Source organism: Onychostoma macrolepis, chromosome 23 (assembly GCF_012432095.1).
Source record: "Onychostoma macrolepis isolate SWU-2019 chromosome 23, ASM1243209v1, whole genome shotgun sequence".
NCBI lineage: Eukaryota > Metazoa > Chordata > Actinopteri > Cypriniformes > Cyprinidae > Onychostoma > Onychostoma macrolepis.
The window spans coordinates 12,013,692-12,026,719 of record NC_081177.1 but is presented as its reverse complement, the minus strand read 5'-3'; the positions used below and the strand labels follow the sequence as shown (position 1 = coordinate 12,026,719).

At 36.6% G+C, this 13,028-nt stretch overlaps 2 protein-coding genes across 4 annotated transcripts in view; both read left to right on the top strand.

Moving 5' to 3' along the window:
* The window catches only part of dvl1a (dishevelled segment polarity protein 1a), a 37,745-nt gene extending 35,003 nt beyond the window's left edge, over nucleotides 1-2,742 (top strand). For both annotated transcript variants that reach the window (XM_058762351.1, XM_058762350.1), the window contains exon 15: nucleotides 61-2,742. In XM_058762351.1, the coding sequence (XP_058618334.1) occupies nucleotides 61-596 (536 nt within the window). In that variant the 3' untranslated portion in view covers nucleotides 597-2,742. The remainder of the gene's footprint in view (nucleotides 1-60) is intronic.
* tnfrsf9a (tumor necrosis factor receptor superfamily, member 9a) lies at nucleotides 2,604-12,948 on the top strand. Of its 2 annotated transcripts, none has more exons than XM_058762357.1 (9): nucleotides 2,604-2,741; nucleotides 8,728-8,875; nucleotides 9,555-9,671; nucleotides 9,814-9,951; nucleotides 10,080-10,152; nucleotides 10,243-10,310; nucleotides 10,394-10,438; nucleotides 10,544-10,684; nucleotides 10,797-12,948. In XM_058762357.1, exons 2-9 carry the CDS (start codon nucleotides 8,734-8,736, stop codon nucleotides 10,925-10,927), a joined length of 855 nt encoding a protein of 284 aa, XP_058618340.1. In that variant the 5' UTR covers nucleotides 2,604-2,741; nucleotides 8,728-8,733; the 3' UTR covers nucleotides 10,928-12,948. The 2 variants fall into 2 exon arrangements, with proteins under 2 accessions (XP_058618340.1, XP_058618339.1); XM_058762356.1 differs by lacking the exon at nucleotides 2,604-2,741 and adding an exon at nucleotides 7,960-8,153.
* Nucleotides 12,949-13,028: the final 80 nt, after the last annotated feature.

The following is a 13,028-nucleotide window of genomic DNA, read 5'->3' as shown; positions in this document are numbered from 1 at the left end:
ATGGTTTTGTGAGGGAAAATAATACTGCTTTTGTCCAAATACATTCATCTCTCACCACAGGCAGCAGAAGCAGTGGCTCCAACCCCAGTGCTGGGAAAGGCCGGAGACCCTCCCCTCGAGAGAAGGACCATAAGGCACCGTGCTGTGGGGGCAGCGAATCAGAAATTGGAGCGTGGGTTGTGAGGAGGGGTGAGAGAGCACCCAGTCAACTGAGTCATCAAAGCCACAGCCGCTCTGCTGCCAGTCAGGCCCACTCCAGCCACAGTTACACTCACTCTGGGTACAGCCACGGCCAGTGTCACAGCATCTCGCAGCATAGCCACAACTTCACCTACAGCCATGCCCCTTTCATTCAGCCCAATCATCTGTCCTGTGCCCACAGTGAGAGAAGTCACGGCTCTTCGTATGGCCCGCCGGGTCTGCCCCCTCCGTACTGCCTCGCGCACCTCGCCCCTAAAGCAGCAGCAAGCAACAGCCCACCTGGGGCTCCCCCCATTCGCGAGCTAGGAAACGTCCCCCCAGAACTCACCGCTAGTCGGCAGTCATTTCAACACGCTATGGGCAATCCTTGTGAATTTTTTGTTGATATTATGTGACAGGAGAGTGCCTTCAACCCTTTCAGAGCACAAGGCCTACTTCCCGCAGTTTGCTTCATGAATTTTTGCTACTGACGATCCCTGCACTGAGAATGTACAAACTGACAGCGCGATTTAAAGCATTTAAAGGGACAGTTAACCCAATAATGAAAGATCTGTAACTTGCTCGTTTATCCAGTTTCTTTCTTCCGTGGAACAAAAAATAACTGTTGTAATTGTTAACTAAAACTATTAAAAATAGTTTTCAGTAATTGAAATAAAGATGAAATCAAATATAAATATTAGATGAAGAACTTTAATGAAAATTAGAAATGTTGCCTTGGCAAATAAGAGAATTTAATACATTTATGCAGAAATCCTAAAATGCTTTTTTTTTTTTTTTTTACCTTATTTTTATACATTAAAGCAATTTACAAAGAATAAACTAAACATTTCTTTACAACAGCAGTGGGCCTAAAATGATTTAAACTAAATAAAATATAGAAATGTTGTATAGAAATATTAAAAAATTATTCACATAATTTATTCACATAATTAACTAAAACTTTCAAATCAAGCTAGCTAAAAATATTAATGTAATAATATAATAGTATATAAATAATAACACTGCAATTTTTTAATCCTGAACATATTTCATCCAGAATATTCTGACAACTCTTCCTTCCAAGAGAAGATTATCATTAGTTACCAGTTTAGCTTTCTGTCACCGAAATGTATCGTATGTCTTCAGAAGACTTGAAATATAGCCCACTTTTGTGGCATGGACTACTTTTATTTTATTTTTTTTGAATTTTGGGACAGCCCCAGTCCGCTTTTTACTTCTATTATGTGTAAAGGAATGACCAGGATGTTTTTTGACCAGGATAAAAATTCACTTTTTATGTTCCACAGAAGAGAGAAAGTATTTGGGAAAAAAACATAAGAGTGAGCTAATGATGACCGATGTTTTTCATTTTTAGGTCAACTTTTTCTTTAATGTCCATTCAATGTTATTTAGATCACCGAAGGACACACACAAAAAAAAAGCACAACTGCAGAGTTAATTTAAACTCTGACACAAAAACTACAATACTGCAGTAGCAGCACAAGATAACACAACTAATAAGCTTTTAACAGGAAAGTCAGTGTATCAGACTGTCTGCTTCTTATACTCAGCTGCTCTGCACTTTGCACAAGTTACAAGCCAGACACTGGCATGACTCTTTACACAGTCCGTACTTTTAAATGTATTCACACGCTGGATGATTTTTTTCCTTACACAGTTGCATTTGTTATAACCCCGTTGACAATCAGACATCATAATGACAATTGACGTCCCTAAACATTGCTGAATGTATTGTCTTGTGAGGCTACAACTCAGAATTCCCTCATTAGCTTGATAGCATGTTAAGCTATCACTAAATAAATGCTCGGATGTGTTAATTTTAGACTCATGGTTGCCAAATGTCCATCATGAACTCTAAATATACAAGACATTTTTAACAATAACAAACAGGTGCTTTTCATAGTCTGTGAACCGACTGTTCAGACGTCACCAGTTGTCTTAGTATTCACCACTGTATTACGAACGTCACTGTACAGTTAATGCAGTAAGTTAATGGTAGTAGGCCTTGTAAGTTATAACATGAGCCCCTTTTCCACCGCAGGAACTTTACCCAGGAACTAGGGACTTTGGGGCGGTACTGGTGTGTTTCCAGGATCTAAATAAAGTTCCGGGTAAAAATTTGCCCCTCGGAATGAATGTCCCTGCTCGCGAGGTCCGGAACTTTCAGGGGAGGGACTTGGGCGCTGAACACGCTGATTGGTTGAGTTCAGCAACATTGTATTTCAACCACCATTTATTTGCTTTTATTATTATTATTATTTTTTTTATTGTGTCATGGAATGTAGTTTTAAAAGAATTTCAGGCGAGAATGTAGTTATTTAAAACTCAAATCTGCAGTTTATTTATAAAGACAGCGCCTATTTGAAAATGTGCTTCGCTGATTTCGGAGACGTGAGCTCCACGCGATCAGCGGGCGCTCAGTGCTCATGTATCCCGACGAGAGGAGCTTCAACTCGGCTAGTCCTTCTGACATTTGCCGCTGGCCCTGATGTCTCTGTAGTGGTTAAACATGAGACATTTGTTTTGGGTAAATCTAACAGGTAATCTTTTGTCTTCATTATATTATGAAAATAAAAAGGAGGCAATGCTGTTTGATATAATATTTAGTTTCATTGTAATGGATGTAGGCCTACCTTCCCTGAACTACATTTCTGCGGCTATTAATATGTTTAAATGAAAACGAAAAGAGGCTGTGGTGTTTGATATCATATTTCGTCTTATTGTAAATACAGAGGAAAATTGCAGAAGCCAAGGCGAGCTGACTAATGTTATCAAGTATGCTGCTGCTTGCGAAAATTTGCATAGTTTGGTAATGAGAAACGCACGCAGACCTACGTCGCCAGGCCATTTGCCTAATCTTCTCGGTACTTTAGACCGCTATGGAACCACAGACAGCAACAGGTCTGCAGGGGAAAAAAGTTCCTGAGGAAAAATGTTCCTGGGAAAAAAGCTTCGGTGGAAAGATTTCGGTGGAAAACTGGCTTATAGATATTAAAACAGGCAGATAGCTAACCAAAGTCCCTTGACAATTACTGAGTCGTGATGTTTTTTCTAAAACAGTTGTTTTTGGAGGAAGGATATGATATTTGTTATTTTCAAATTTACTGATAAAACAGTGAGGTGGTGTCTTTGTTCGTGATGTTGTGTTCCATGAACTGACCCATGTGCCTGAGCAAAAATAGGAAAGAGTAAGAGTTTGTCAAGCACTTTTGGAATGTGACTTCTGGGCCCCTTTGAATGAAACGCTGATTGCAGTGAAAGCTGTTTGCTTTATTGTTTCTTCACAAAAGAGGAATAATAAATTGTAAATATGATAACACACATATATATATATATAAATATATATATATATATAAAACTGAGAAAATAAAATTTATGTATTAAGAAGTGGCCTGCCATTGTCTTGGAAGTGTTTTTCTTTATTCAAAAACACAGCTTGTTTTGGTCTACTCTCTGGCACCATCAGGTCTCTATTTTCTATTTGGTAGACAACATTGGAGTCTCTAAAAGCTTACGGCAGTGATATCTGTTATCTGTTTTGTCTGCATGATATGTGCTTCCGCAACACCGGATCATTTTCAAAGAACAGGTGTCTCCTGTCTTCTAATTTTTGTCCTGTATGCCCAAGATTATACAGGTTATAAGACAAGCTCTGTGTTGTGTGTGTGTGTATATATAGTATTATGAAACTTGTGAGAAGGTATTATTTTTACATTTCCAAAGCATAATTTCTGATCGGGATCATATCTCCAGAGCTTTGGTGTAGTGGTAAAACAACATATTTTCCACACTGAACCAATGATCAGAAAAGTTGATCTCAAAACTAAAGTTCATATCACAACTTGAGATAGAAATGAAACACAAATCTATTCTGAATAACTGTCAATATTGTAGGTTTTGAACACATTCTTGATATTATTTGTCATAATTGTTTTCAAAACAACTAATACTAATTATATACCTAAAATGTGTAAGTAGTGACACGAACATACATTATAATATGTACATAAAATATTTTAACTCATATTTCTGTATAATTAATTACTTATGTGTCAAGTTAATGGGATAATGTACATCCAGCTGGAAGTTGTCGTAGAATAAACACACATTGTTATATATATATATGTATGTGTTCAATGTATTACTTTAGGTATTTTTATACTGCTCAGGTGTTTTTTTTAAATCCACACTTAATAGTGATAAACCATGTAAATTACATTTCTGAGTAACTTCTATATGTGCTAAACGCCTATTACACCTCATTAATTATGTATGTCTATTACATCATTATAAAGTTTCTTTAAAGAGAATAGTTGATGGTAACCCTGAGACACAGATTCTGAAATACTTACTGGCATACATACAGAAGTATTTTCCCTGCTATGTGTAAGACATTTGCATGAGTGTGCCCTGCTCTGGCTGTGACACACTACTACAGCTTCTCAGTATGAGGAAGTGGGCTTGGGCCCCTTGACAAAGTGTTTTTTATTTGACAGCAAACAAAAAATGCTTATCATTTCAAGGGAGGGAAAGTGTCAAGTGGAAAGAACAGATAAAATATACTTAGCCTTGGTGTGACACTGATGTATATCTTTTGAGTCTTTAGCAACGTGTGTGCAATATATGCTGAGTCTGATGCATAGACTGGTGTTTTTTTCTTCTAGCCACTTCAAATGACGTCAAGACAAAAGTTCTTAAGTGAATCAAGCTGCAAATGACTTGTTTGGTGTGAGCTGACGATTACATTTAACCTTCCAATGAAAAGGTCAGCGTGGGAGTGTGATGTTGTAATAATGTAGGTGTATGTGTCAGAAGCTTACTAGCTTTCTTTTGTAGTTAATTACATGACTTAATAGTATTTTAGAATGGCACTACTGAATTTAGCCTTATTTTTGTAAATGATGAGACAATGTAGACAAAACTAATGGGGGAAAAAACTGTGAGACACTGTCTGGAAGTATTATCACTTTTGTTATTGGATATGAAAAATAGTGGATGTTTAAATGCTACTTTAATTATGAAGGCTGTAACTATGTGCTATGTTTAAGAGCAAAGTGGTACAAAATTGTGACATTAGTGCAACTAACAGGCTGCTGGGATAGTGATAGATGTGATAGAGCTGTTTAGCCACATCCCTTTAAAAGACAATGGTATTCCTCTCAAGTTAGCTTCGACTACGGCCCAGTACCTAAAACTTATATCTGTGTTAAAAGGAATGGTTATTTCATTCATTCATTTAATTATTTTAATTTGTCTGTATGATGAGATTTTTAATGCATGTCTGGAGGGTGCTAGTTCCCTGCCTATAGCTAAAGAGAGCATTTCAGCAGGTTTTTTTTTTTTTTTTTGTATTTTATGATTAATCATATTTACTCATTACTCAACTAGATTCTTTTGTCATTTACTGTATTTTGAAAGTGCCTCCTGGGAATAAAGCACTGCGGGGATGATGTATTTTTGTAGGCCAAAACCCAGAAACGCACTTTCGTTTTCAATGTCTCAAAATCTGTTTTTTAATTTTTTTATTGGTTTCTCCTTAAGTTATCACTGCATGACCTTGATTTCCAAACAAAATGCAAAATTTACTTTTATCTGAAAAGAGGACTTTGAACCAGGTATGATGCTTCTGACGTTGTTCCTCTTTCAGAAGTAGCCCTTTTCCTGAAGACGTCTGAGCGTGGTGACTCTTGATGCACTGACTCCAGCTTCAGTTCTCTCCTTGTGAAGCTCTCCCAAGTCTCTGAATCGGCTTTGCTTGACTGTATTCTCAAGCTTGCGGTCATCCCTGTTGCTTGTGCACCTTTTGTGCACCTAACCTAACACCTTTTCCTACCCAATTTCTTCATTCCGGTCAACTTTGCATTTAATATGCTTTGATACACTCTGTGAACAGCCACACCTTTCAGTAATGACCTTCTGTCACCCTCTTTGTGGAGGGCGTCAACAATTGTCTTCTGAACCATCGCCAAGTCAACAGTCTTCCCCATTATCGTGGTTTCAAAGAACAAGAGATACCCTGAATTTATACTGTAGGGATGGTCATTTAATGAAGCTCAAATGTAAATATGCTAATATTTTGAGATACTGGATTTTTGACTTTCATGAGCTGTAAGCTTTAATCATCAAAATTAAAACAAAAAAAACTTTTCAAATGTTTTACTTTACATGTAATGAATCTAGAATATATATGAAAGTTTCACTTTTTGAAAAAAAAACTTTTCCACGACATTCAAATGTTTTGAGATGCACCTGTATGTATGTATGCATATATGATGTATTTGATGGCAGTCCAGTGTTTGCTGCAGAGAGACGCACTTCTCCCCTGCTCCAGACTGAACAGTTTGATGAATTGTTGTTTGTCCTCAGATTTTGAGTTGTGTATTAGCAAGTGGCTAATAGTGCTTCTATGGTGAGCTGTGTCTGGAGATAAAACCTGACCCTGTTTTTGGTTTGTTGAAAAGCTTAAGATAAGTAGCAGATAATATATTCTTTTTCTGTATATTGGTGAGTTAAAAGGGAAGCTGTAGGGAAGAGAGTGCATTTTCTTTGGATACTACTTTCATCCCTGTTTTTGGTTCAGTTAAGGAGTTGAGGGAAGTTTTATGTTGTTTATTTATCTTTTTTTTGGGGTGTTTGAGGTAAGTTAGCTGCTCCCTAAAATTAGTTAGTTAATCGTTTTGTTTGTTATTTTAGGCCTTGCTCTCTCCCTATCTCCTTTTGTTAAACTTACAGAGGACTGAAGTGTGCTCTTGCCGTTTTTTATTTTATTTTAATTTTATGCTTTTTCCTTTGCTATCCCCTCACAATCCCCAAGACAGGAGGGGAACGTAACAATATATATATATATACAGCAGATGCCTTTTCTAACACAATACAACAAGACAAATCCGTTAGCAAACAAGGCATTTAAAAGGTAGCCTGCTTTAGTTTAAAAACCTGTAATAGCTATTACATATTAAAAGCACAAACCAACGCATTCTTACTTGTGACAGTTTATCTAGTGTATTCAGGAATTTCAATGAAGGCCATTTTTACAACCAGATGCTGCACAATGTTGTTGTATTTTAAAAAGACGTATTGATTTTTATTATGAGTGATGACCTTTCCACGATGGCGGACAGGACCGGAGCAGTCAAATGTGGAATCTACAGTATATGGCTGTATGGCTAATCCGAGGACGAGAACAGCTCATAGTAGCCTAGTAAACTACATCAAGTGCTCAAGTGCTGTCATCTAGAAATGATGTCAATTATGACAGCGTGCGCAGCATGAGACTGCAGTTCAGGCTAGATTATTTGTGTAATGTGGCTTTCATGGGTTTTTGCATTGCTCAAGACTGTATTACAAAAAGTATCTTATACAAATTAATTTATCTTCATCTTATTGTGCATTAAAACGCTTTAATAACCATATAACACGCATGTTTTGTTTCCATTATGGGTATTTTTTTTTTCTTTAAAAATAATTTTATAATTTTCTTTATAGAAAATTTAGGTTACTGCTTAGCCTCTTTCAAACTCCATTCCAAAGGCAGGAATAAGAAGAAAATAATTTAAATATAGACTTATGAGGAAGTCTAAACTGTTGTTTCCGCAAAGTTTCTAACGAGGATGACATGGCAGGTGATGTCCATGAGTCCTTTGGAGAGAACTGAGTCACGGTGTGTAATTAACCAGCTGTTAAAGTACAAACAATTAGTCGTATGTCCCCCCCTCTCTCTCGCTCGCTCGCTCGCTCGCTCTCTCGCTGTGACGCTTTATATCGCGCCATTAAAGTCGATGAAGTAAAAGTCAGACTGACAGAGGTGTGAGTGTGTGGGAGAGAGAAAAGGAGAGAGAGAAAGAACGTGTTAAGGACCCGCCTACGAGATTGTGAACTTTAAATGACGAGCCAGTGGAAATTCTCATTTTAGTGTGCGTTTGCTTTGAGTCAGGACCACTACACTGAAAACAGTAAGAGAATATTATTTACATGTGACTAATTCGTTAATATTAATCATATATACATAATTGTAACTATGCTACATTTCTGTGCTACATTTAAAAGTATTTAATCATTTGAGAATTTTAAAAGTTAATTGAGACTATTTTACTTCACTGTTCACTGCTGACAGAGTTGAATGAATTAATGAATGAATTACACTTTTAATTCTTATTAAGAATAATATTTCAATCTATTTTTATAGTCTTTTATACAATAGAAATTGTTTCAAAGCAGCTTCACATTATTAAACAGGACAGTAACTGATTTAAATTAGAAAAATGTGGCAAATTCAAATTCTGCTTTAAAGCAGCTGTAGCAAGACAATAGTGTTACTATTTAGCTCCAGTCAGTTCAGTGTTGGTTTAGTTCAGTTCAATAACTGTAAAGTTCATTCATTATGAAATTTCAGTTCAGCTCTACTGAAGACAGTAGTGTCAGTGGAATTAAACGATTGTATTGTATTATATCACATATAGCCTACAGTTAATTAATAATTGCTTAACAATCTTCCTTAGTTGTTAAAATGTTTTATTTGTTGTGCAGGACAAAATGTTGGCTGCTTTCAGAGGACTTCCAAGGATTTTGCTAATATTCAGTCTAGTACTGAACTCCACTTTAGGTGCTGACACTGGATGTGATGACTGGATTTTAAATGGAAACAATGGTGTCTGCTGCAAGAGATGCAAGTCAGGTACAGAGACATTTACTGACAGCAATGTACTGCGTTATGTAACCTAATATATTTCCAATACTGACATATTGTAAAAATTTATCTTAATTTTAAGAAGGTGCAATTTAATAATTGTCCTTTTTTAAAAATAATTTATTCGAATATCGAAGATGCCAAAAAGCGGATTAAAGATTATCACTGAAATTAGTGAAGGAAGTTTCAGATCATTTTGAAAGTGTCACATGAAAAGGATGTGGTTTAGCACTCAAAGGGAAATCCATGAATTGTTCTGTTATTGCGTAAAGATGACTAGATAATCCTTAGAGAACCCAAAGGGTTGTCCAAGAAATCTTACTGTAAATCTCTGTAAAGCTTACTTGAAATGTCCAGTTTCAAACCTTCTGAGACTCAGTGGGTGTCATTCTCTATTAGCAGTAACTATCCCTATGTTGTGGATATGTCATTCCAGATAAGCAGACCTTATGTTGTATGACATCAGACAGTTAAACATACAGTGGACTAAAATGTTAATATATTACCAGATTAAAAATTGTAACTTTATATTTTTCAAAACTTTTTTTATTGCTTATAAAAAAAAAAGAAAATTCCCTAAGACCTTTGGACACCCTTTAGTGATGAGTGCTGTCAAATGTGTATGAGATTCAGTGGCCATGCTGAAAGCAGCTGCTTGTGGTTACAGGGAACCGCTTGGTGGAAAGTTGTGGAAGAGACCCGGAAAAGCTCTGTACCCCCTGTGAACCTGGAACTTACGTTATCGATCTTAAATTATTTTGTTTGAGATGTACCCAGTGCATAGGTATGATCCAGTTTTACATCCTCACTGCCATTTTGGTTAGCGAAAGATAATTAATGGCTATGAGAAAACAAATGATTTTGTTTATCTGCATCATCATAAGCTTTGATATGTAAGCATTAATCTTTCTGGTACATGTTTACAGGAAATCAGCTTACACATAAACCTTGCACTATCAGCAGCGATACCGTATGTGGATGCAAGGAAGGATATCGGTGTGGAAACCACAAATGTTCCTTCTGTGTTGATGAATGCAAGGTGGGGGAGGAGCCCACTGAAGAACGTAAGATTTCTGTTGAACCCCTATTCTTGACCTTCTCTGATTAAGAAGCCCTCAAGCTGTTTAATATCAAATTGCTTGCTGTTATGCTGTATTATTTTCAATTAAATTCTGTAAATGAATGCTTGCAGGATCTTGTAGAAAATGTCCAGAGGGAAAATTCAATGATAAAACCCACAGTATGTGCAAAGAATGGAGAAAAAGGTAGTGCACAATTGGCTGTTTTTTTAAATATTATTTCTCCGAAATGCATTTGCCATGAAATTCATTCAAACTTTCTTATTCATTCTCTAGTTGTCCTGATGGACAGACTTTGGTCAAAGGAAATGTTACCAGTGACAGTACATGCGCACATTTAGAAGGTAAGAAGAAAATACAGGAGGAGAACATAACTTGGATGGCAAGCAACACGCCGCATCATCTAATGTTTTTGTGTCTGTTACAGAAACTAAACCAAACACCTTACCTACTGGGACAAAACCTAATAATGGTAAATGAAAATTTCTAGTGATAAAAACAAAAATCAAGTTAATTGGACTTATATTTTAATATGAATATCAAATTCTAACCTCAAGGACATTTTTGTTTCCTCTAGAACAGACAAACAAGCTTGCAGTTTTCATTGCTGCAGGGATGGCAGGTTTGGCTGTCCTTTTCATCATAGCAACCGTGGTTGCATACGTAAAGGCACAAAACAAAACCGAGAAGAAGCCAAAAAACAATACCCCTGACCAAGGTACCATTTAAACCTGTGTGTCCATTTTGTCTTTCCTATATGACGTTCTTAGAATAAAACTACCCGTCATGATATTGTCTGATTTTACAGTATTGTCATTCCTTTCTTGTAGACCACTCAGACGAGTCCAGGATAATGGTTGTTGAGCAGGAAGACTGTAGTTTTCGTCATCCTGAGCAGGAACAGGGTGGCAGCTCAGAGTCCATCAATACGCAAGACTCAGAGTCTAAACTCATAGTGTGAGTTTACTGGACAGTATTTTTTATTTTTTATCTGACTTTAGCATTGCTACAGTAACAAGTGGATAAAACCACTGAACGTCTACTGAACTGTGAAATACATACTGGGTGTCGATCAGCCATTCCAGATGTTGTATCAGTGATTCATCTGAACAAAATGAGTTACGTTTGTTCTGAAGAACAAAATGAACTTTCACGTCGGAGTTTTTAACTTCTGAAGTGTGGTGCACCTTAATAACACAAAGATGAGAGGTTGTTAATGTAGGTGTGCAGTAGCAGACAGCATGTCAACACTTTTATGAGAGTAGGCGTTATCTACTGGTGCTTGTGTCACATTTTCAGGTCAAAGCCCTCTTGAAATACCCTGGTGGGCTTCCCCACTTTTTCTAAAAGAGCACCATTTAAAAAAAATGATCTTTGGATCAAGAACCAAGAGGATAACATTTAGCATAATGAGACTGTTTTAAATGGCGTGTTTGCACTTTAACCACTTTTATTTAATATTAGCTCTTGGTCCAGTTGTTTTTATTTCAATTTTTTATTGTCTGGAAATCAGCAGAGAGAGCAGAGTAGTTTTTGGTAGCTAAATCTTGTTTTAACCGTGTCATGTATGAAGTGAATTGCTGAAACTAAACATGACCTCAAGATTATAATTTCTTTTTTTGTACATTTTATTGTTTTTACATTAAAAATAATTAAAATTGTCAACTCTTACCTTTCTTAACTCTGGGTTAACAAAATTATGACTTACTGTTAATTCATTCACAATTCATTCTTTACTTGGGGTTAGGAATTTACCCTGGGCATTTAGGTTTCAACTCAAGGTTTCACATGCTACATTTGTAATTCCCGGGGTAAAATTCTTATTTGCATAGTCAATATCATTGACTGGATGAACTGCTTAAATTAAAGTTTGTCTCGCTCATATGCAGCAGTTGGGCTTATTTATTCCTGGCTGTACCATCCATCCGGTTTATGCTAAACAGACTTCGAATTTTCAGCTGTAAAATTAAAATAGTCTCTTCAGCCCAATTAACGCGTTTCTGTCACTGTTTGACATTTACCTCTCAAACGCTGGAAACGGAATAGAACGCTTAATGTTGCGATAACTCTACAAACGGCTTGCGTAATTAATGAGGCGAGCGCTATTTAGTTTATGATTGGTTGTTGGCCGTTACGTTCTGACGTCGCATCGTTTCACCCGCAAAGATGACAACCTGTCAGTGTAAAAAAAAAAAGCCCTAAAAAACATAGGTTATAGAATGCAAAAACCTCACTGTTGCACTATAGTATACTGCACAGCTTGTTGTGTAGGCAATATTGAAAATATATCAGCTTGCACCAGGGGTCTGAGAATCCATGTTTGGGAATTTCCTGTAGGTAAATGCCTTGAGTTCATGGAGTGGCTACTGAGGTCATTAAACAAGTTATTGGGTACAAAATCCTCTGAAATTGCAAAAACATGGAATATTTTCTTTAAGTTTGTCACTGAGAATGGAGGTTAAACCAGTTCAAGTGACTAGCCCCTGACATAGTTTTACATATGTAATCTAAAAGGAATGTTCAGTGGACTGTATATCCTGTATATCCTGCCGACTCAGTGGGAGTTCCCTGATGACCAGAGTTGAAAAATATTTACATTAATGTTATTTATCTAGGAATCATGACTCATTTTGCATTCCAGTTTCATTTTCCTCCCACGTCTAGACATACGCGTACCAACCTGCTGAGCTCTGCATCCACAAAAAAAGAAAAACCTCACATTATTTGGCTCCAAGGAGCTGTTTTCTCAAGGCGTTATAAGCGTAACAGCAGTAAGGATAGAGCGGAACAGCTGGTGGGTGAGCAATGTGAGTCTTAAGTCTTTAAACGGTCAAAAAAAGGTCACCCTGTTTAATATGTCACTTTATGCGTCACCATGGGTTTACTATGTAAAGCCTTATACCGGGTAATCCTGTTTATAAAACAGCTCTACCGCTTGTAAAAAAAAAAAAATAAATAAAAACTTAGTTTTTTTCTTTTTTAATTTACACAGAAGTTTCATTTTGTGGGAAGAGAAGTTCTCACTTGAAATTGATATTTGAGGTGCTTCCCGCAGAGATTTG

Bases quoted from the DNA above. Each gene is read 5' to 3' on its own strand.
- tnfrsf9a (XM_058762357.1), top strand. From the start codon at position 8,734: ATGTTGGCTGCTTTCAGAGGACTTCCAAGGATTTTGCTAATATTCAGT. The intron at 10,153-10,242 runs GTAGTGCACAAT...TTCATTCTCTAG, and splicing joins TGCAAAGAATGGAGAAAAAG to TTGTCCTGATGGACAGACTT. The intron at 10,685-10,796 runs GTACCATTTAAA...CCTTTCTTGTAG, and splicing joins AAACAATACCCCTGACCAAG to ACCACTCAGACGAGTCCAGG.